At 43.6% G+C, this 21,486-nt stretch overlaps 1 protein-coding gene across 3 annotated transcripts in view; it reads left to right on the top strand.

Annotated features, from left to right (window-relative positions):
* LOC116385780 (serine/threonine-protein phosphatase 2B catalytic subunit alpha isoform) overlaps nucleotides 1–19,319 on the top strand; it is a 60,082-nt gene extending 40,763 nt beyond the window's left edge. The window contains exons 8-15 of one of the 3 annotated variants that reach the window (XM_031851496.1): nucleotides 816–910; nucleotides 7,836–7,961; nucleotides 8,559–8,630; nucleotides 11,256–11,340; nucleotides 11,816–11,913; nucleotides 12,429–12,437; nucleotides 14,582–14,611; nucleotides 17,549–19,319. In XM_031851496.1, coding sequence (XP_031707356.1) covers nucleotides 816–910; nucleotides 7,836–7,961; nucleotides 8,559–8,630; nucleotides 11,256–11,340; nucleotides 11,816–11,913; nucleotides 12,429–12,437; nucleotides 14,582–14,611; nucleotides 17,549–17,751 — 718 coding nt within the window. In that variant the 3' untranslated portion in view covers nucleotides 17,752–19,319. The remainder of the gene's footprint in view (nucleotides 1–815; nucleotides 911–7,835; nucleotides 7,962–8,558; nucleotides 8,631–11,255; nucleotides 11,341–11,815; nucleotides 11,914–12,428; nucleotides 12,438–14,581; nucleotides 14,612–17,548) is intronic. The other 2 variants (XM_031851497.1, XM_031851498.1) reach the window with 2 other exon arrangements.
* Nucleotides 19,320–21,486: the final 2,167 nt, after the last annotated feature.

A 21,486-nucleotide genomic window follows, 5' to 3' on the forward strand; every position in this document is an offset into this window, starting at 1 on the left:
TGATGGGATGAGTGTGATTCATGCAGACCTAGTCAAGAACCGCGGTTTGAGAAAGTCGAGTTTGATTGTGGCGTTTTGCCACTACATGTTGTTTGCTTCGCATTCAGACACATTTCTAACAACGCACTGGAAAGCCTGGGAGGATTTTCAAACGGGCAGGTGGGTGGATGTGTCAAGCTGATCTCCCTTTTAAGCGAGGTTAAGGCGGTGGGATTCAGAGCACACAGTTGTTTACCGTTCCCTCCCGCAGCGTGGTCACATGGGACGCCTGGACACGTCCCAGATGAGGCTGCAGCCCCAAGCCAATTTAAACCACACATGTCGTAATGTTATTGAGTTCCATATATGTTTTGTTTGCGCCTTCTTTTTTTTTTTTCTTTTTTTTGGATCTCCGTAAATAGTTTCTGCGAGGTGTGGTGCAGCAAACATATCCTCTGAGTTAATGCTCTGTTTACCTAAAGCTTGATTCCATTCCAAGAATCCAAACCACCAAACGCAGCACAGACGTTCCTGGGAGATCCGAGTAGGTGGGTTTGAATGCTGAGTTGGTTCAAGCGTGATGATGACTACTTAAGGGCATGTTTAACCTGTAACGCGGGGGATTTACTCTCGTAAGGCTACGCCGATGTTGCCCCCCCCCCCTCATTGCTGACGCGTCAGCGTACAAGACAAACACACAGCCGCGGTGAAAACAAGAGGCCATGAAAACTGTCGCCGCTAATCATATCCCGAGGGTTGAACACCAATGATTAATCCAGGAGTACAAGGTTGTAATGTCTACTAATGCTTACCTCTCCTTTTGGATGTTTCACCAGATACCGCATGTACAGAAAGAGTCAGACCACTGGCTTCCCATCCCTTATCACCATCTTCTCTGCACCCAACTACCTAGATGTCTACAACAACAAAGGTACGGCTTATATCTTTGTCAATCTTCAGTGGCTAATTAAGAACATGCCAGCTGACATTGCTTACTGAGGTTCACAAGCAATCTCTGGTTTAGTCGTCTTTTAGAGTATTTTGGAATCGTAAACCAGGCTTTTATATTTGGGGCATTCTGGACTCGACCACAAGCTGCACAGAGCTGCAGACTGTGTTCATTCCGAGTGGGATTGGTAGTTCTAACAACCTTCTTAGATTATAGGAGAATTATGTTTTACTGTCGGTACAAACAGTTGAAAATTAGCCTAACACTGGCACATTTACAGTAATGTTGATGAATGCATTCCACCGTAGAATATAAATGATATTGTCTTTTGCTGTCCTTTGAGGAACTTTGAATAACGCCATATTTCCAATTACCCTGATACGGTATCAAAAAGGTCTTCGTGAATCTTAAGTTCCACTTCTACAGTGCATGCAGTTGTTGGACAACCATTTTACCCCTGTCGTACACAACGTTTTGGTGACAATATTGCACTTGCTCAATGATAATAATCTCTGCGCCGCTGATTTTGATCAGGTCAGTTCAGGGACAAAGCCGGCGAGAAATGAAATGGCCTGGTGCCGGTTGACTTGGCACCTGGTGTCGCCCTATGCTGTGCTATGGTGCCTACGCAGCAAGACAGGCTTGCCTCTGTGCTGTGAGTCAGCACTTTTCCCCCGGAGAACAGACAGTATATTGCTTTGGCTGTGGGGGCATGTTTGGATGGGGGCGTTGATGGGCGAACCACAGGAAATGGAAATGGGAAGGAAAGAGTGATGGTGCTGGTGCACGCTGTTTCTGCAATGCCTCTCGTGATGAAATGCCATAACGGAGCTTTATAATGCAGCGCCTTTGGTTTGAATATGTCACAGACTGGGAGTGAGGGCTGGCCTTTTCTATTTTCTTTTGCCCCATTTGCAGGTGTATTTGGTTGATCTAAGATTAGGTTACATTTGTTTGCTTTCCCCCCCCCCCCATGAGCTGCCTCTGTGCCTCCTTCACTGCACAATAAGGATAGTGAAGAAACTGCAGTTTGCCTGCCTGTATTGTCATTAGGACCCCATTTGTACCATGCCAACTAATCTTCCGGGGGCTCATGGTCAACGCAACGCGAACAAAGTGATCTCAAGCGCATGTTGTTTTTAGTTTTGGCAGCCAATTGCCGGGCAAATCATTTACGCCTCTCGAGCTCAATATGGTATATGGAAAATGATTTGGTCTGCACCGTGTTCTCAGCTGCGACTGGTTGACCTTCAGTTGATAAAATGCCTGCCGGAGCAAGAGTGGTTATCAGAAAGAAAAAGATTACTCTCTGTTTGATTTTAGGACCGACTTCAATCAGGCACACAGATGCATCCTCAGTGGCAGCACTACGTGTTCTTTATTTCTCTTCGACTGAATCTGCTGTCCTAAAGTGGCAAGATCTTTGGCTTAAAAAGGCAAATACAGGAGCAAGAGCAAATAAACATCCCTTAAGCTAAATGTCCAGTCAGAGATTTCATGTCAAAGCTCTTAAAACTTCGACAAGTTGCGGCTATGCAATTACTTGGTTCCCAATCCACTTTAATAACCGTCTGCTTGATGTATCCCCCCCCCCCCACACACACACACACACACTCACACAATACCATGGAACAGGCACAGCTAGCCAATAGAGTCCTATCAGTCCTGTTGATGCTCTTCTAATCAGTCATGTGGGTTGGGTTCACTGGTAGAACCAAAGCCTCTGTAATGAATTGGTCTACTCTTAGCTTCTTGGCAGAGCTGGAAGCCCACTGAGCATGTACCGTGATTGATGACCAATCGAGTGGGCACATAAATCTTAAAAAGGTGGAGGGAGGAGGCATCAGCGGGTCCCATCAATACAGTGCAGGGAGTTGGCCAGATTAACCAATGAGATGTCTCCACGAAGTGTGGTGGCGCCTCCTCCTCCTCGGCGGAGGATATCTATGAGGCACCACAAACGGACAACAACTCTTCCACAAGAAGTAAAGCGGACTGGTGGCTGAGTCAGGTCGATCGACGCGTGAATGATGCTCAGGATGTGATTCTGTAAAGATATGAAGTTCTGCTTCAGGGATGCCACCCATCAATCCTTTGTCATTTGAGTCAAACTGTTGGCTTTGCAGTAAGTGTCAGGCGCTGACCAGCTGTCCATCGCAGCACTGACCCCCGCACAACGCACCCCTGCACTCCAGCGCTGGCAGGGGAGCTGTGTTAAATGAAAACACAGCAGCAGTGATTTAGCAGTTTTCACTGTTTGAGCTTCGAGTTCTGAAGGGACTGCAGTGGAGGGAGAGGAGGAGGAGGAGGAGGAGGAAGGGGGGTGGTGGGTGGGGTGTAGTTGGCAGTTGCACACTTTGGAGATTGCTTGCGGTTTTGTATTAATGGAATGTTTTCTGCTGCATCATTATTGACTGGCCCCCGAAAGCCAACAACTGAGTCCTAATGGATATGGTGCCTTGATGGAATAAAAGCTGAATGGCCGAGATGTTGGCAACGCTGTTGACGCTAATTTGTATTAAATCTCACTCCTGAGACACTGAAGGATCGGTTGGGTTAGATTCATCCCACACCTGTTAAACCATATAGAACCAAATAAATGCCTTGCTCCTCTCTTGTGTCGTTGTTTTGATGAGGAGGTCAGGTGCTGATTGGCAGGTTGACGGGACTGCTGATTTGAAGAGGAAGGAAACGGAGTGGCATGATTGGCTCCCGGCCCTGCCACTGGAATGAACGGCAGGATGGAATCTATGGCAGTGATGTGACGCCAGTGCAGCAGGGAATTCACTTCCCCCCCCCTCGTCACGGGGGCCAGCGAGAAGAGTATCCCTGGCACAGATGAACCACCCATCTGTTATCACTCTGGTCATTACTGGGCTTCCCTTCAGTTTCCTGTAAACATGCGGCATCGACCAAGAAATAATAACAACGTAATGCCGGACAGGTGCTTCACGGTCCACACAAAGCGGGATCTTAAAGTCATTACAGTGTAATGTATGCCCAGTTATGGGTCATTGGTGAGTGCAGTGTGTAGGACTGGGTATTGTTGAAGTTTCATCAATTCTGATTCAAATTGTGCTTATTTGCTAGACTCATTGTTCCCATTATCTTCATATTTTTGAGGAAGAAGAATTGAGCTATGGTAAATCCACGACAACTGAGCAAACTCTGTCCACTGGAGAAGACCATGAGATGCAATTAAATGGACCCTTGAGTTCAGATCATGATTTTGAAATCATCATCCACCTGTTGTCATTTGTCAAACATGACGAGGTGTTATGTCCCAACCCTATACTACTCCCTACTTTTCTGTGCTACTTAAACGTATTTCATTGTTTTATGAACTGAAAATGAATTAGAAACCATTCATGCATTGTTCATCTGTACACAGACTACATTCAGTCCCTGCCATCCATGTGTCTGATATGAAATGGAGGAGAGCCGCCGAATGTAATGGACCAAGAAGGGCTAAAACGGCTGGCCTGCGATACTAATCCAGTGGAACTTGATACAAGAGGCCTTAGAGACAGATATGCAGTCAGCATTAAAGCGTCGGAGGGCAGGACGGCGGGAATCTCCCCCTCTTCCCAAAGCAGACTTAACAGTCCTCGTTACCCGGGGAAACCGACTCGAGGCACTCCATTTTGAATAAGTAATGAGCGGGGCGCCGACTCGCAATATCTGTGTTACCGTGGCAGCAGGCTTGGCCTCGGCTCCCCTGCTTTTATCCCACCACCGGAGCAGCAGAGACATCTAGTGGCTGACGTGCAGCGTTAAACACGGAGCACCCAGCTGGTTCACCACAAAGGCAGTGTGCCCTCCTGCTGCATGAGCACTAACTTCTAAGCATTTGTTGTAAAGCATGTGTGGATAATGGGGGACGCAGCAACGCGTTGTTCTTGTCACCATTTATATCTGCGTGTTAAATGGAATATCAAAAGAAAAGAAACAAACGTGGGCCTTGACCTGCTCTCACCCGGAGCTTGATGAAGATGTTTGTTTTGCACGGGGGAGGTTGTCGGGTGTGTCTTGTTGCTTTTTTAAAGGGAATCCGATTCGAAGGAGGGATGGCGGGGGAGCTGACCTTCTCCCCCGCTCTGCCTTTTTTTAATTTATTTTTTTCTCCCTCCGGGCTTCCGCGGCTTCATTCAATCAAGTGCTTCGACCATGTTTATGGAGTATGTGATGTTTATGCAAGGCCTGCCCAGGCGCACAACTGCTGTCATGCACACGCATAAATACCCACTGCCCCGTCTGAGTGGTGTGTGTGTGTCATGGTAATGCAATGCTTTTCTGATTGGACTGAGTTGTCGTGTTTTCCCGCTATCGATAATAACTGTAGAATAATTATACAGTACATGGATGTTCCCCTGCAGGAGTTTGTGTTGGTGTGTGTGTGTGTGTGTGTATTTGTGTGTGTGTTCATCTGTGCAGCCTGGGATAAAGAGGTGACTGCAGTGGAATGTAAATGCTTTGCAATACTTAAGGGACCACTTTGATTGCATAGTTACTGCACTATATGCATTACCATGCCTCATTGATTCCACACACACATACACACACACACATACACACTGGGGCGAACTCCAGCCTAGCAGGATGTTTTCTGACCCCATTTGTGTTACGACCGAGGTTCTAGCTGCTCGGGATGCCAGGTTTGATGAGCTATTCCCGACCAGAGAGAGAGGGAGAGACCGAGGCAGGAAAGTCCCCCACGGTGACCCAGCCATGGTGTCCGCTTTCCCCAGATCTGGGCCACCAGACTGGCCTCTTGTATGCAAGAGGCTGGGGCTTCTATATATATATATATACTGCACTGATATATTAGTGACGGTCGGCTCTCATGTTTTCCTCAGCACCCACGTTCACACCGGGCCTTAATCATGGGTGAGGTCACACGGGGTGTTGTGTGGTCAGTGTTTGGGAGGTGGTTTCTATGTCAGCGGGGCACAGAGACCATGTGATTATGATAAGGCTTTCTCTAAATATACACTGAATACGGCACACGGAGAAATACTCCATATGCATCCCGTCTCATTTAAAGTCAGCAGGCAAATTCAAGTTTTTGCTGCTTTTATTCTGCGAACCCTAACAACCTAACCACACCCACCAAATCCTCCACTGAGACATGAGTGGTAGAACTGCTTGAATAATTTATAGCCACTATGTGTGTATATTTGTTTTTGTTTTTATGATTGTAGTATTTTAATTGCTCTGATGGGATCCATTTTAGCTTGTAGAAAAGAAAAAAAGAATTCTCGACAATAAAGCAAATAAGCGCATTTCCCAGCTGTTGGACTAATTCCTTAAAGCACACTTAGTCATATCAATTCTTTAAATGATGCAGCGCATAGATTTTGATATATTTTAGCATTTGAAGCAGCGTACAAAGGAACACTTTCATGGCAGAAGCAGGTGGGTGGAAGTAAGCAGTTCAGCATCTCATGGTTTCATGTCGATGTCAGATTGCCTGGAACATTACCTTACAGTGTCCATAACTATTATCCCTGCCGCCTCTGGCTATTCTCCCCCCCCTCCTCCTCTTCCTCACCAGGAATTGATGGTCTTCTGTTAACTAATGAAAAGTGCTCAGCCTACAGAGCCTAAATGCTGAGCCGTGTGTTTCTGTGATGTTATTCACATGTTCCAATCCTGGGAATGACACACGCTTCACCAACTTGGGGCGGTAATCAATACACAGAGGAAATGTTCCAAAGCGGGAAAAAACGGGGATTGATTCCCCCCCCCCCCTCTTCCTCGCCAGGAATTGATGGTTACCTTCATTTTGATGCTTGTGCAGTTTTTGAGCCTCAATTTACACATCTCAGTTTGCAATTATGCAGATGTATTAGTTCTTCTGTCAGAGAGAGAGATTGACTAACGCTAGCGTTAACAAATCACCTTAAAGTGTCTTTGTGTGCGTAGGTAGTTTTATACCGGATCCTTTTATTCACTGTCATCACCCAGAGGTTTGACTGACAGCATCTGACAACATCTTGAGTTACGTCCAGGCTTTGGTGTTGTGGTGTTGATGACAGCGTTTTGGCCACTTTACATTATTTCTCCATTGTTTTTTTTCCCAAATGGAGCTCTGTAGCGAAGATTGTCTTCAGTCACAAGTCTGCACAGAACCTGCAGCTAATGACTAACAAAAACAGCCAAGAACCTTTCACATTAAAACTCAAAGTATTCGTAAAGTAAAGTTTTTCTGGCATTGTTTGTTTTTTAATGACTAAAGAAGAAATGATTGAGTCCCCTCGGGGAATGGCGTAATAGATACATAAATAAACAAAATGACAGATATAAAGTATTATTTACAAGTAGAGAATATTTTGGTCTTCTTTTTGTTCAAATTTGATGTCCAAAACAATCCATGGGACCATGCTTTGGATATGTTTTAATGTCCGTACTGTTAGCTCCTCAGATGTTGATATTTTCCAACAACCATCTTGTTTCTCGGCACTTTAGGCAGAGTGCTTTGTGGGTAACTCTCTCCTGGCTAATAACATGTCGGGCGGTCCGTCGGAGGGATATACGTACCTCGATATGTGAAGCTGCCGTGACCACACAGTGTTTCTAAGTGGTGGTTGGGAACAGGATGGCGGCCGGTAATGGACCTGGACCTTAATCCTATCTGATGCTTTCTCTTGGTTTTGTTGAAGTATGGAGTCAAGTATGGATTTCAGACCGCGGTGTACTATCTGCGACTATAGAAGAAGAAAAGGGAGATGGCGTAAGCTTCAACACGTATACGCACATGTTAAAATAATCAGGCCGTGGGACATGTGGATGTTGACGGACACATCATAGGTTTCGTGATTATTAGCAGAATTTGTTATATCTGCCCTTAGACATTTCGACGTATGTTAACAACCACCTTTCCCCGTCTTTTCTCACCCTCCCCCAGCGGCAGTGCTGAAGTACGAGAACAACGTAATGAACATCCGACAGTTCAACTGCTCACCTCACCCTTACTGGCTGCCCAACTTCATGGACGTTTTCACCTGGTCCCTGCCCTTCGTCGGGGAGAAAGGTGAGCACGCACACTTTCGAAGTACAAGCAGTTTTTACCAAATGCGTCATTGAGTTGTATTGCACATTGAGTCAGTAATTGAAAATGGGCCGACTTCAAGGAATGTAGCACAGACACTTTATAGTTCATAAATACAATACTTACTACGAATGATTTATGAACCAGAAACGCACAAAGTGAAATCCTTCAAGTCAGTGAAAGTTTAGAAATGGCTATAAACATGAGCAGAGGGGTTGAGTTCTCTCACAGCCTTGAAGATTGTTCCAGGCATTTGGTTTTTAGAGCGCCCCTCTGTCAGATCTGTGACACGTCTGTGTCAGCGGATCACACATAACTATGACTGACTCGCTCACCCCAGGAAGCCTATTTTGGGTGTGACCCTTCCGCACAGGGCCATTCCTAGCAATGTGTGCAAGGTCACCGATGGACACTGCTCGCCGTGTGTGTGTGTGTGTGTGTGTGTGTGTGTGTGTGTGTGTGTGTGTGTGAGTGTGAGTGTGTGAGAGTGAGAATCTTTGTCCGTGTAACTAGCACCGCGTGTTTAAAAAAAAATAGGATTCATGTTGTAAAATGTCAGTTTTTCTGATTTCTTCACAGTGACTGAGATGCTTGTGAACGTATTGAGCATCTGCTCCAGTGATGAGCTGACGACTGAAGAGGAGCTGGACGGTAAGCACGGCAGACCCCCCCCCCCCCCTCTTCAGTTTGCCTTAGCTCCACTAGAGGGAGTTCTCTGCCAACAGGAGCACCAGACACACTCATTCTAAACCTCATACGAATGCACAATCCTTGTGTTGTTTACCATACCATGGCTGCTCTGACCTATTTTCAGAGCATTCAGTTTAAATATATCGAATTTTCACGTTCTTCCACATCTCACCAACAGAGAGACCGTTCGACACGTGACACAGTCGAATCAATAAACCATTTCTGGTTTTGCTTTCGGCTGCTTGAACATACTTCATTTAAATACCCAGCGAATCCTTAGAAAGTCTGAAAAGAAAAAAAATCCAAATTGAAGGCCTTGAAAGTGTGGATATGCCTTAAATACAGTTGTTGGAGGTGTTTTGTTCTGCTAGATAACTCTGTGGTGCAACTCCTCTTGGGTTCAAACAGCACAGTTAGTCATACAGTAATCGTGCTTTTTATAATCGTGGCAAGTTTGGGAAATCTGTTTGGTCACAGCTTATCTACAATGAGCTTCCTTCTGCCTGCCCCACCCCTTACAGCCAAACAGGAAATGATCTCAACAGTCCTTCCACCACCTCCCTCCCTCCCTCCCTCTCTCTCTCTCTGTGTTTACTGATGCACACAGTATGACTCTGTAAACAGCACCCAGGGGTGCAGCGTATTAGACTTTTTGAAAACGCAAATGCTGCCGGTTCCTTCAGCTGATTTGAAGTTAAGCTCATATGATCAAAGCTCACAAATAATCACGGACTATAAATGGGTGGCATAATGAAAAAAGTTCAACTAAAATTGATATTAATATTTGCACACAGCGTGGTGCTGCCGCGCCAGAAGAAGATCAGCATCACGTTGGAACATGAAAGCTTTGTTTCTCACGTTGATTACGACGTAACTCTTCACATTATATATGATGCTGATCCATTTTCCTTTTTCTGGCATGGCAGCAATACGCTTAGTGGATTTGGACTGCGGCACAACTCGCACTACACGGCCCCTCAAATAATTAGCCGTCCTTGAACGTCTAATCATATTCCACTCAGAGTGTTCGGTTGATCCACTTTGTTTTTGTGTTTCCTTGCCCTCGCTTTCACCTTTCTGTTTCGTCTTCTGCTCATTTCTTGTATATTTTCACCACATAAACACGGATCCTTCTTTCCTTTTGTCTTTTCACTCGTGGTCTCGTTTTCTGTGCCAGCACTGCTCTTTATCTGCTATTGTTTCCATGGTTTCCAGTTGCCTTCATGTTGATGATTTCAAACCTCACTACTTTTTCACACATTTTCTTTGCATTCTCCTCATTTCTCTGTCTCATGCTGTGATGTTGACACTACTTTGGTTTACCTCATCTAATCTCTCTTTTCTATGTTTTCCAGAGTTTTTTTAAGTTCAAGGCACCGCTTTACTTTACACTTGTTGTGCTTTCTTGCCTCTCTTTTTATTTCGCCGCCTGCGCCCTCTCCACCACCTCATCTTTCATTCTACGGCCATCCACTGATCTTTCTGTCCCTTTCTCTTGTCTTCTCTTCTGGGGGTGTTTCATGAGAAGGACAGCTAATATATCCCCCCAAAAAAGGTACAAACATTAGCCATAGCGGTGTGTGTGCAGAGGTAGATAGATAGACTTTTGTCCAGTGCTTGCTCCCTGTGGTTAAGTCTGTCAACTAACAGCACTGTTTAAAACACCTACTAACTCTACTACAGAGTCTTTCGATTGATCTCTCTTTAATCCTTTACCACAAAGACATGTCGGTAATGTTACAGTAAAGCCAAATCTCTCACATGAACAAAGAAAAAAACATTTACAGGAAGCTAATTTGCATTAGCTGAAGTAATATATTTGCTTTACACATTGAAGTAAGTGGTGTTACTACAGGGGATCAATCCTGTGGAGAAACATATTTCAAAGTAATAATGGTTTATCCAACAGTGGATGAGATTAAGAGTCTTAAACGAGACAGCTCTTTCCTTTACCCAGCCTTTCACCATACATCAACTTCATTTCCATCCTTCATACTTCATGCATTTTCCACGCTGGCTCCCCGGAGCCTTGAAACGGAAAAAAAAAGGTCTCTTTAAAACAAAGTTTTGTTTTCCAGTCCAGGAAAATTCCTGTTTGAGTCTCCGCAACCAAAACACAGCACAGGAAAATTCATATAGTGTGCGCTCATCTAAAGTGCTGATAAGACGTGTTTGGACAAGGACCAGGACAGGTACAGATGATTTAACAATGTTCAGTGGTACCAAGTACCTACCTGGCCAAAATAGTGTGTAGGAGTGAAAGGGACTTCAACTGAACACCACTGATGTTACAGTACAGACAGGTAGCATGAGTGCACTGAATGCTGAGAATCACTCAGTTGTTGTGACGTGTGGGTGGATCTTTTGTATATAAGCTGAACTTCAGTAACCTCACCATGTTTGCATCGTGTCCGTCTGATGCACTTCTGGATCAAATTAATAGTCCAAAATACTCGCTCCGTTCTACCACATTTACTAAACTTTATGAGACTCACAGAACAGACTGTGTCACACTTCCACAGGACACGGTTTTAGTATGCACGAGTCACAGCTTGTATGACTGTGTCTGACCTCTGACTCCTCCAGGTGCCACAGCTTCTGCCCGGAAGGAGGTCATCCGCAACAAGATTCGTGCCATTGGCAAGATGGCCAGGGTATTTTCTGTGCTCAGGTATGCAAACATTAAAAAGAACTGCCTTGTGTCCTGTATGTTCTACCATTGTAGTTGCAGTTCTCCCCTCAGCTGTACGGATGTTTTTTAGTGTCTTTCAGCTCATTGTTTTGGTTTTTCAGCCCCAACTTTACTGAATAGGTTCAGTCTCAATGCTCTCAGGCTCTGATAAACCCACTTCACACGGCCTGCCCGGCACCAAACAACAGAGAGACTAAGTCAGCAACTAGCGGGTGAACATAGTGGAGCCTTTAGCGGCTACAGAGCCACGTAGTTCCCTCAGGAGTTGGTGGAGACCAAAAAGGAGAGTGAATATTGGACATTCCTTCAGTGGCTGGAAACCCGACTTTAAATGAATGTCAATGCAACTTGTCTGCTGTAACTTTTGTTATTTTGTATATGAAAAACAAATATCCTACAGGAAATAATACGTACTGGAGTAAATATTGTGTGGATTTCTGTGTTGATGTTTCAGAGAGGAGAGTGAGAGCGTGCTGACGCTGAAGGGACTGACCCCAACAGGCATGCTACCAAGCGGAGTGTTGTCCGGTGGCAAAGAAAAGCTGCAGAATGGTAAGACTGTCACCAAGTACCCCGAGACCCCCCAGCTTCGGCCCCCACAACGGATTCTCTCTCGCACATAAATTCCCCTTACGCAGCAATACCCTGAATAAAGTGCTAGCTCAGTGTTTAGGGAATACTGTATATATAGACTCCTTCCCTCCCCCCATCCCTCAGTGAAGGACCAGGATTTTAAAATTGCTGCCTCGAAGTAAAATAAGTTAAATGTTTCTGGCAGCTTCACTCGGTAGTATCCTTTCTATACTGCATGTTTTAGTTAAACACTTCGGCTGCTCTATGAAGCTTTAATGTAGTTCAGTGAAGTATTTTTTCCTGGATAAATGACGGTAGCATATGAAGTTACATTTCCCGTCGATAGTCTCCTCTTTAGTGCCACAAACATTCAGCAGATTTTCTTTGTCCCCTTTGTCTTCTCTAGTGTGTCTCCCCGTCCCCGTCTCTTTCTATATTCCACTGGTTTTATCTCAAATATTACCTGTATCTTTTTCTTTCTCCTTTCTTTCTAGAAACCGCAGGTATAATCGGTTGTGCAAGTATTCTGTTGTGTTGTTCTTCTTTTCGTTTTTTTTTTTTTTTTTTTTTTTTTTCTTTTGTGAGACAAGTTTAGAGTTCAGTCCACCCTCTTATGTTGAATTCCAAACACTCCCTAAATGAGTTTGACAAGCTGCTGCAGCAAAGGCTTTCTGGAAACGCCTTTACAAACATTTCAAATTTACTTGGAACTCCTGACAAAGAAATGGTCACTTTATTGTCCAAATTTGAGCGCTAGTTGTAGATCCCAGCAGGGCTCCGTCGGGATAGACGCGGGACTCTCTGTGATCCAAAGGATGAATTGGAATTGACACAAGCGACTGTGAATGAAAGGGGGATAACCGCTGTCTGCCTTTCCTTTACAAAAAAACGAAGCAGAAATCCAGACAACGTCCCTCTCCTCTCACAGGTTCTCACACATCAGCTAGCACTAAAGCAGGCTGTACACTAGAAAAACAAGTCTGTTAAGTTAGTTTTATCGCTTTCGAATTCTACTTTTTATTTCTCACATGACAGAATGTGTCTTTTTTTATCTCTAGAGTTCCATAGTTTCGCTTTAAAGAACATTAGCACTCAGATTAACAGCTTGGAAGATGCACGTAGCAGATAGAATGATGGGGAATTCTTGGCTGCAAACAGCAGAATAAGTTCTTGTTGTTTCCACAAATCATGGAACACAAAGTACACACGGAGCATGGCTTCTGAGCTGGGCCCGCTTCGAATTGCATTGTGACCTCTTGTGAGAGGAGAAGTGATCAAATTGAAATAACATCCGGACAAAATTGGCAATCCTGTGTATCTCAATTAGGGAGGCTGGGATGCTCTCCACTACGGATGTCGATTTAAGTCATAACAAAGCTCTAAATTCTTAGTAATGGAACATATCCTCTGCAAATGTGTACACAAACAGCGTCTCTAATAGATGGCTTTTAACCCAATATTGACTGTTTCATCAGAACTTTGAAACCACTCGCATCTCTAGAGATTGTGTTTCTGCCGATGACCTGTTTAACAGTGGTGGTCCAAAGGATTTAACATACGATTATGGCAGTTTGAGAGTATTTGAATTTAAGCTAATTGTGAAGCAGCTGACACTAAAGAGAACCCCGGTGAAGGTAGAGTGATGTTCAGAGATTCCTGTTGCAACATTGGTAGAATCACATTGCTCCCCTCCTCTTTAAGCAGACGCCAGTGTGCTTCTACTGTAATGTTGACTCCATCAGCCATTCCGTTGACACTCTGTGGCCTCTCGCGCCTTTTTGTAATCTCATCCTCATTGGTAGTATGTCCCGTAGTCGTCAGTACTGTACAGCCGTTACGTTACTTTCACCTTCTGCCTTCATATCCCTGTCTTTGTGTAAAGCTGATTTACAACGTTGTACTGTATGTAAGTTTATGATCTCGAGGACGACCGTAAGAAATTGGTAAGTGGTTAAAAACGCCAAAAGGTTTTCTCTCCTCCCCCCACAACCCCCGCCCCCCTTGCACCTCACAACAGTAAGCCAGCATTTTTGATATTTCATATCAAAAGATGCTAATCCTGCAGTTTCCAGATGCTGCTTCATGTTGCGCACAACACAACAAGCAGCGCTGCCTCCATGTGTCTACAGCGCTTCGATGCCACAGCCATGACACCCCCACAGTCACACATCCACTGAAAACCTTGTTCTTGTTTTCCATTCGTCCTATTTCAACACTCCTTTCACGATGTATGGCCTGATTTGCGTCATGGTTAAGAACTAATCTATTTCCTGCTTTAACCTGTTGTATTTGCTATCAGTGTTTGTCCCTGCCGTATTCATTTTTCTTTTTCTATCACCGCATCGATTCGTTTGTCAGACTTTTCAAAGTACCTCAAATCCTCTCCACGGGGTCACATGTGTCACCTTCCCTCTTACAGATCTGGAACTCATCTTAAAGCTAAGGCTCATCCCTCTTCCTCTCTCCTCTCTGCTAACATCCATGTGTCCTTTTTGTCATCAAAAAAAAAAAAATGTGGCGATGACGTTAACCTTTTGTTGTCAGCATTGGCTGTCTTTGCTGCTCATTGACTTGTACCTAGGACGAAATGAACTCCTCTGCTCACTTCTCTCATTCGTTTTTGCAACCCCCCTCTTCTTCTCTTCAGCTACTATTGAAGCTATTGAGGCTGACGAAGGTAAATGGGTCTGGCTGCCCTCTTCTGTTGCTTTTTCCACGGCAATAGACAGGGGGGGCTCCGCCGGGTTTTCATTCATCTCGCTGGTGCTTGAATAGAGTGTGTTGGGTGTTTGGGCTAACAATAAATGTGGCATAGTATTAACAGAGACAAAAGACGTAAGTCATTTCGGGAATCCTGTGGTCACACGATGTTTTAAAGGGGGAATGGATTTCATAGTTTTCAAAGTCACACTGAATTTGAGTGAGTGCAAAGCAAGTACTAAGTTCTAAATATTTGCTAGTGCAGGCAACGTGCTATAATACCGTTACAGCAATACTTTGCTTTTCATTTCAGAAGTTAAAATATCAGCGTTTATGTAATCTTTCATTGAAGAGTATCGGACCATCCAGGGTCAGGATAGAGGTTGCATCTTTTAAGGAAATGCACATTCACACTCTCATAATGTGGGAGGTGTGAATATACGGGCATCATCAGGTCCTCTGGCATCTCTAAGGAGCTTTTACCAGATACCAGAGGCACCGGCTGGCTACCATACTGTATCCAGTAGAGCTAGAGCACTAGCACTATAACCCATACAGTGCTTTGTAGATCTTTCTCTCAACATGTTTGATCCTGTGTAGAATGCATACACAGACAGAATTGGCAGATTTGTGTAAACTATGTTAATAAAGTCTTGTGCAAGGTCGCGCTTCTTTTCTTATCTAAAGCTGTTAAAGTTCTGGAGACCCTTAAACAAACATTTCATTTAAATCACTCAACATGGTAGTAGCACCGTGCTAGATAGCGTACCACCTGCTCTGCCCTCACGCAATACAGATAAATCTTGCTATGAAAGATTCTAATATTATTTCCCCTTTGAAACGACTGAAGCAGTTGTGCATTGTTGTTGCTGCTGTATTGATATAATAATACCGCAGTTTTCTTTCGAGCTCAATCTGATTTAATAGTGTTAAAACGCTCCACAGGAGGCTTTTTTGAAATCCAAATTGGATTCTCCCGAAAATCTTTTTTTATTCACATCGCCTCTGGCGCAAGAGCAACCTCAACTGCGGGCTAAATAGTAGTTTGCCAGCTGCTATCTACGTTGCCGTTGTCCAGTACTTCCTCTTTTGCCCCACAGAGGACACTCCTCTGCTTCTCTCTCCATGTGGATCCTCTGTGGCCCTGCTGTGTCGTGTTCTTCCCTGTGAGCTGCTAATAACCTGTGTCTGACCTGTGCTATGCAGCAACACAACTACACTACCCATCATGCCCCGCTCCACGCTCCCCAATTTGTTGTCTAAAATGATGTCTCCTTCCCTCATTCTGATAAAAGGGTCTTTGCAATTATACCCGTTATTACTATTAAGACCCCCCGCCCCGGCCTTTATGAGAGGTGGAAGTAACACAATTTCAAGTTTTAAACCAGCTGTTATTTGTTTCCATTGTTCAGTTCAATTGGATCTTGTTTTTGATTTACCTCCAGTCTAGATGCTCTTGTGACCTCCACCCCTCATGACCTCCAGTCAATTGCTGCATGCTCCAAGCAGACTTAACAAGTCGTTAGCACCCCGAGTACCTCTGTAGTGTCTTTGTACGTGAGCTCAGTCTCAACGTGGTTCCATTTTGTGGACGTGAATGTCTCAGTGGGCTCCACTCTAGTATTTTTTTTTATTATTATTTTTCCTCCCCTCGTTTCATCATTCTCCTTCTTCCCTTTTTTGTTGTTGTTTTTAATCTGTGACGTGACGGGGCAGTCTGGATGTTTGGGGTCCTCGGGTGTTCTGGAATGTGCCCAATTATATATGCCATATTTTAGCAATGTTTAAGATTTACAAAACGGCATGAACAAGATGGTCATTAGATGGTCCGGTACTGTCTGAGTCCTTTCACAGATACTGATTATAACAGCATGGATTGATGGCACAGTGAAAACCTGTTGACCCTGATTCCAGGAGTGCCCTCTATAGATTTAGAAGGATTGTTTAATCCTTTTGTCTGTGCAGTTATATCATTTTTCAAACTCTGATCAATGGTGTTAATGTGTTGTCATTTCATGAAAATGAGTTCTACCCTTTTTTATATGAATTGTTCTTCTGTTATTAAACTACTAAACACTCTAAAATGATGAATAAGTAAAGATGCTGTACAATATGTGGTGTGGTTCATAAATAGCATAATGCAACGACTATATCACCGGTTGGAGGTTTACTTCAGCCTTATGAATAGATTTGTGTTGCATCACACATATAGGACTATTTATAAGATATAGGAATAGGTGTACATTTTGGGACAATGTGCTTATTCATTTCTTTGCATAGAGTTAGATGAGAGGATCAAACCTCTCTCATATTTGTGCGTTTAATATAATGCTACAGTCAGCAGCCGGTTAGCTTAGCGCCATTAACTTCCAGCAAAGTTCTATAATTTATTTTTACCGCATCCTGCCATATTTAATTCCTCATGTCACCATTTTTTTTGTGCTACTTGGTTTTTCTTAGGTATTAGAGCTTTACAGGTGCTGTAAGGCCCTCTGCGTTACCTTCAGACGGAGCCAGGTTAGCTGTGTTCCCGTTTAAAATATGCAGAAAGAAAGAAGGCAAATAAGCACGTTTTCCAGAATGACACACTATTCCTTTAAAGTAGGGTCTTTAAGGATCAAAATGATGCAGGTACATTAGTGTTAACAAGCCCTTCAGGTACTCATTGTTCATGGTTGACTGGCACTTATGAGCCAACAGCTCCTCAGATGCCGTCTGTATGTTGTCGTTTACTCAGTTCAACAATTTTTTTTCCAAACTGGTCCAAGACCAAACCAAAGATAAGCCAAATCTGGTGATGTGTGAGTGAATGCGAGCAAGTGAGACCCCCATTCTCTTCATCATTTAATACCTCCCCTCTAAAATGGCTCCTGATCTCCCCCACCTCTTTTCCTTTGTCTTGCCTCCCCAACAGCCATCAAGGGCTTCTCGCCCCAGCACAAGATCAACAGCTTCGCGGAGGCGAAGGGTCTGGATCGCATCAACGAGAGGATGCCGCCGCGGCGAGACGGCTTGCCCTCCGACGCCAGCCTCAACTCCCTCAACAAGGCCCTGTCCTCGGAGACCAACGGCACGGACGCCAAAGGGAGCACCAGCAGCGGAGACAACATCCAGTGAAGGCCGGCAGCAGGCGCCAACTTGGCCGACGGGGCTGCCCTGTCATCACGGCCCGCCACCGCAGAAAAGGGGCAACGGGTGAAGGTGTAGAAAGGAGGGGGGGGGAGGCATCTATGGCTCAAGCTGGGGGTGGGGGTGGGGGGGGGGGGACATCTCACTTTCTAGTCTTTGGATATGCCTTCAAAATATTAGTTCATAGTCAAATCTGCTAAGTTATTGCCGAATCACATTTCTGAAGGGTCGGGCCTCTGTTGTGATTGATTCTCCGCCACACCGCAGTATGTCAGAGAGAAGGAGGGATGGAGGGATGTTAAAGGTGATTTTATTTTCTTTTATTTCTTGAAAGACCCTCGCTCGTTTCCACCGAAAATGGAAAGTCGTGTAACTTCTTACTAACTATTGTACGTTTACAAAAATACAGCACTAAAAAGGACAGGACATGAGATAATGTTTTTAACATATAAGGGTGTACAAACTAAATAAGGACTATTTATTGATAACTTTTTTTTGCTACTCTTATAAAATAGCTCTGAAATTAATTAGGCAGTCTTAAAAAGAATGTTGCAATGTTGTCGAAATGCCAAATAATGGAACGTTTTATGGTTTTGTACATATTATGCTTACCTCAGGTTCTTTTGGTGTGTGCTCTGACCTGATTTTTCTGTATAATGGCTAAATAACTGTAATGAATACCTATTTTCTTGAGTTTCATAACTGGAATTTACAATTACCTATCTATCATTTGCAAATATGTTTATTTTGTTGTCTCTTTTGGAAGGGGTTGGGGGGTAGATTTATTGTGGCTTGCTGGAATTGAGTGTTAATTTTTCTCTTTTTAAGTATTGCGAACAAAGTAAAAATAGAGAACCTATATTGTGTAAAAAAAAAGAATACAATAAACTTAAAAGTGTCTGCCTATGCATGTTTTATAAAAATCAAACAAAGGAAATAGAAAATCTGAATACCGTGGCTGCGGAGGCCTGTTTTGAAATATACTGCGCTTTAGTGAACATATACTGGGAACGTATATACCTGCATACTTTCAATTAACACCATGATGCTCTATGCCTTCAACTTCTTTTGTAATTGAAGCATTTAATTATCTAAGATGGATGAGAAATCATATTTTTAACCTGCGCTTGTAAGTGCACACAGTCCAATTAAGCATGTTTGACAATTCTTGTGAGGTGTGTAGTTACATGTGTAACTCAAAAATGCATGATTAGCTGTTTGTGTCATATAACAGGTAAATCAGTTTTGTTCTGTTTTGTAAATGTGCCACAGAAAGTGTAATTTGATTATTATTACTATTATTATTATTTGGAACTCTGCTTTGTATATCAGTTACAGGTTTGATACTGCTCAATACTTTAAGATGAAACAAAAAAAAAACTACTTCGATCTTTTTTAAGAACTGCTTAAGTGCCCAAGTAATTCACTACACGACATGAAGCCTTGCTTTTGTAATTTAACTTCAAAACTGTTGGCAGATGAGGCATGCACTTGCAACTATGAAAAGTATTTTATATAACTGTTCAATAAAAATGTGCATGAATTTCAACTTGAAACGAACCCGCTTCTCCTGTGTGAAAGTGTGTGTGTGTGTGACTCCGGCTGAATATGCAACCGTGTAAAATAAAAACAAAAATACAGAAGACACATATAGTCCTGCGGGCGTTTTTTGCACCACAAGTGAATGAAGCTGGATGCGATGGTTTGTGTTTTCCAACGAGATTACGGGAAACACGAACACCATTTTTTGTTTTTGCTCTGCTGGTTCCGGTGATTTTCAAGATGTTGGCATTGCCTGGCCTGTCGATCCGCGTTTCCTCCTCGTCAACCTTAGTGACTTCTTTGATTACTCTACGAAGACGAAGCCAAGATTGCTCGAGCATACCTGTGTACACAGGAAACAGAGATCTGCTGGCTTCCTCCTTCGTACAAAGATAAAATGTGGCAACATTTAAATGTTATTGGTTTTACTCAGCCATATTCGTTTTTATGAGGCATCGCTGCCTCATAGAAATGGTATGTTAGAAATGAAACCTCCAATCTTCAGGCACATGAGAATACTTAAAGATCAATCAAGCTACCAGAAAAATCCAATCTATTTTTCTTACGCAGTTGTCTAAATATATAAATTATTCCAACATAAACTAACACACAAGTTAGCCAAACAGCCTACATATTGTTTGTCCTTGTTTTTTCTGAAGTGTCTCTCTTTGGTCTCTTCAGCTGAAATCAAACACAATGCTCAATTGAAAGGAAGTAAACTCTGGCATCCTGTGTTTTCGGGAGGGCCAAAACACAGGAGCTAGAGTTTGTGGCCTTCAGGGGGGACAATCTGAAAACCAACAAGACGTAGAAGTTGTCAAAGGGGAAATGATGGTAACGTAAGATTGGTAGTGGATGGCTAATGTCTGGGAGTCTTAACTATCCACTCATCTCACTATAAACTAGATTTTCCTGATAATCAGTGCAATAATGACCCATCTGAGGTCATCTCCATGATTCTGGAGGCACTGTTACATAAACAATGAAGAATGGTGACGACGTCACGGCTGGCAATTGAGCAGCTCCCCAGGGCTGTAAGGACTTGCCTCTTTGTCATGTGTTTCAATCATTATTTGTCAAAACCAAATTTATAATAGTTTTATTTTTTTGTGTCTGTATTTGTTTGTATCTGAAATGTTCGACCATGTGTGTACAAGTGGTCACAAAGTCCTTTGTTTTTCTTCTCATATATATATATATAATTATATCACGTACAGTTCTTGGATGCCACGTTGTTCATTTCACACTTGGTCGACATCCTTTACCTGAGTGAGTCCCAGTGTCCTCCCAACTGGTCAAGTGGTGTCAGAGCAGGGGACATAAATACAAAAACAAGTGATGGGAGTTGGCGATGCATTCAAAACACATTACTCAAAACTAAGACTCCTGTTGAACGGACATACTGTAAGTCTGCACCCACTGACCGCCTTGTTCTGGTCTCCACAACCACCCACTTTTACGCCAGGAAGGGAAGCCAGTGAATTTCCTCCCCTTCTTTATCTAAAGGAAGTGCCAGAATAAGCATCGGAGAGCGGAGCGCCCCGAGCACCTTTCCCACTGTCCACTGAGTTGGTGTGCGAGGTAGAAGTCGGAGGAGTTTACGGCTGCAGAATCACCATGAAGACCACCAGTGTTCTTGTCCTCTTCCTGCTAGGATCCGTCCATGTCTTCACACCAGGTAAGGGAACCACTCAAACTGCTTTCTGCTGATATTAGATTGGATTCTCTCAGAATCAGGGGTTATGGGGCTCTTAATAAAAATCTTCAGCTCTCTTTAACCAAGAGGAGTTAGTTTCAGGCTCCTTTCTGTGCATTGTCCGTGTGGGGATGATAAAGAAAATAGCCTTCTTTGCTGATGTCTGAAACTAATTTAAATTTGTGTCAAAACATTTCCACAGTCGGGGTTTCCTATCAAGTTGATTGGCCCCATTGTGACAACTTAAGAACATGTATTTTGTTGCGTTGTGCAGCAGTAGTTGTTCTGATGGACAATGTTTTATCCTGATGTCATTTTGTTTTGGTACGTGCAAAGATAAAGATCACAGTGTTGTTCAAAGGACCCTCACACTTTGAAATGTACCTCAGAGACATCCACTCAAAGAGCGTATTTCCGTTAATTGAGGCAGATATAAGCTGTGTGTGTGTGTGTGTGTGTGTGTGTGTGTGTGTGTGTGTGTGTGT

This window comes from Anarrhichthys ocellatus, unplaced genomic scaffold (genome assembly GCF_004355925.1).
Source record: "Anarrhichthys ocellatus isolate YVR2014 unplaced genomic scaffold, GSC_Weel_1.0 scaffold11, whole genome shotgun sequence".
NCBI lineage: Eukaryota > Metazoa > Chordata > Actinopteri > Perciformes > Anarhichadidae > Anarrhichthys > Anarrhichthys ocellatus.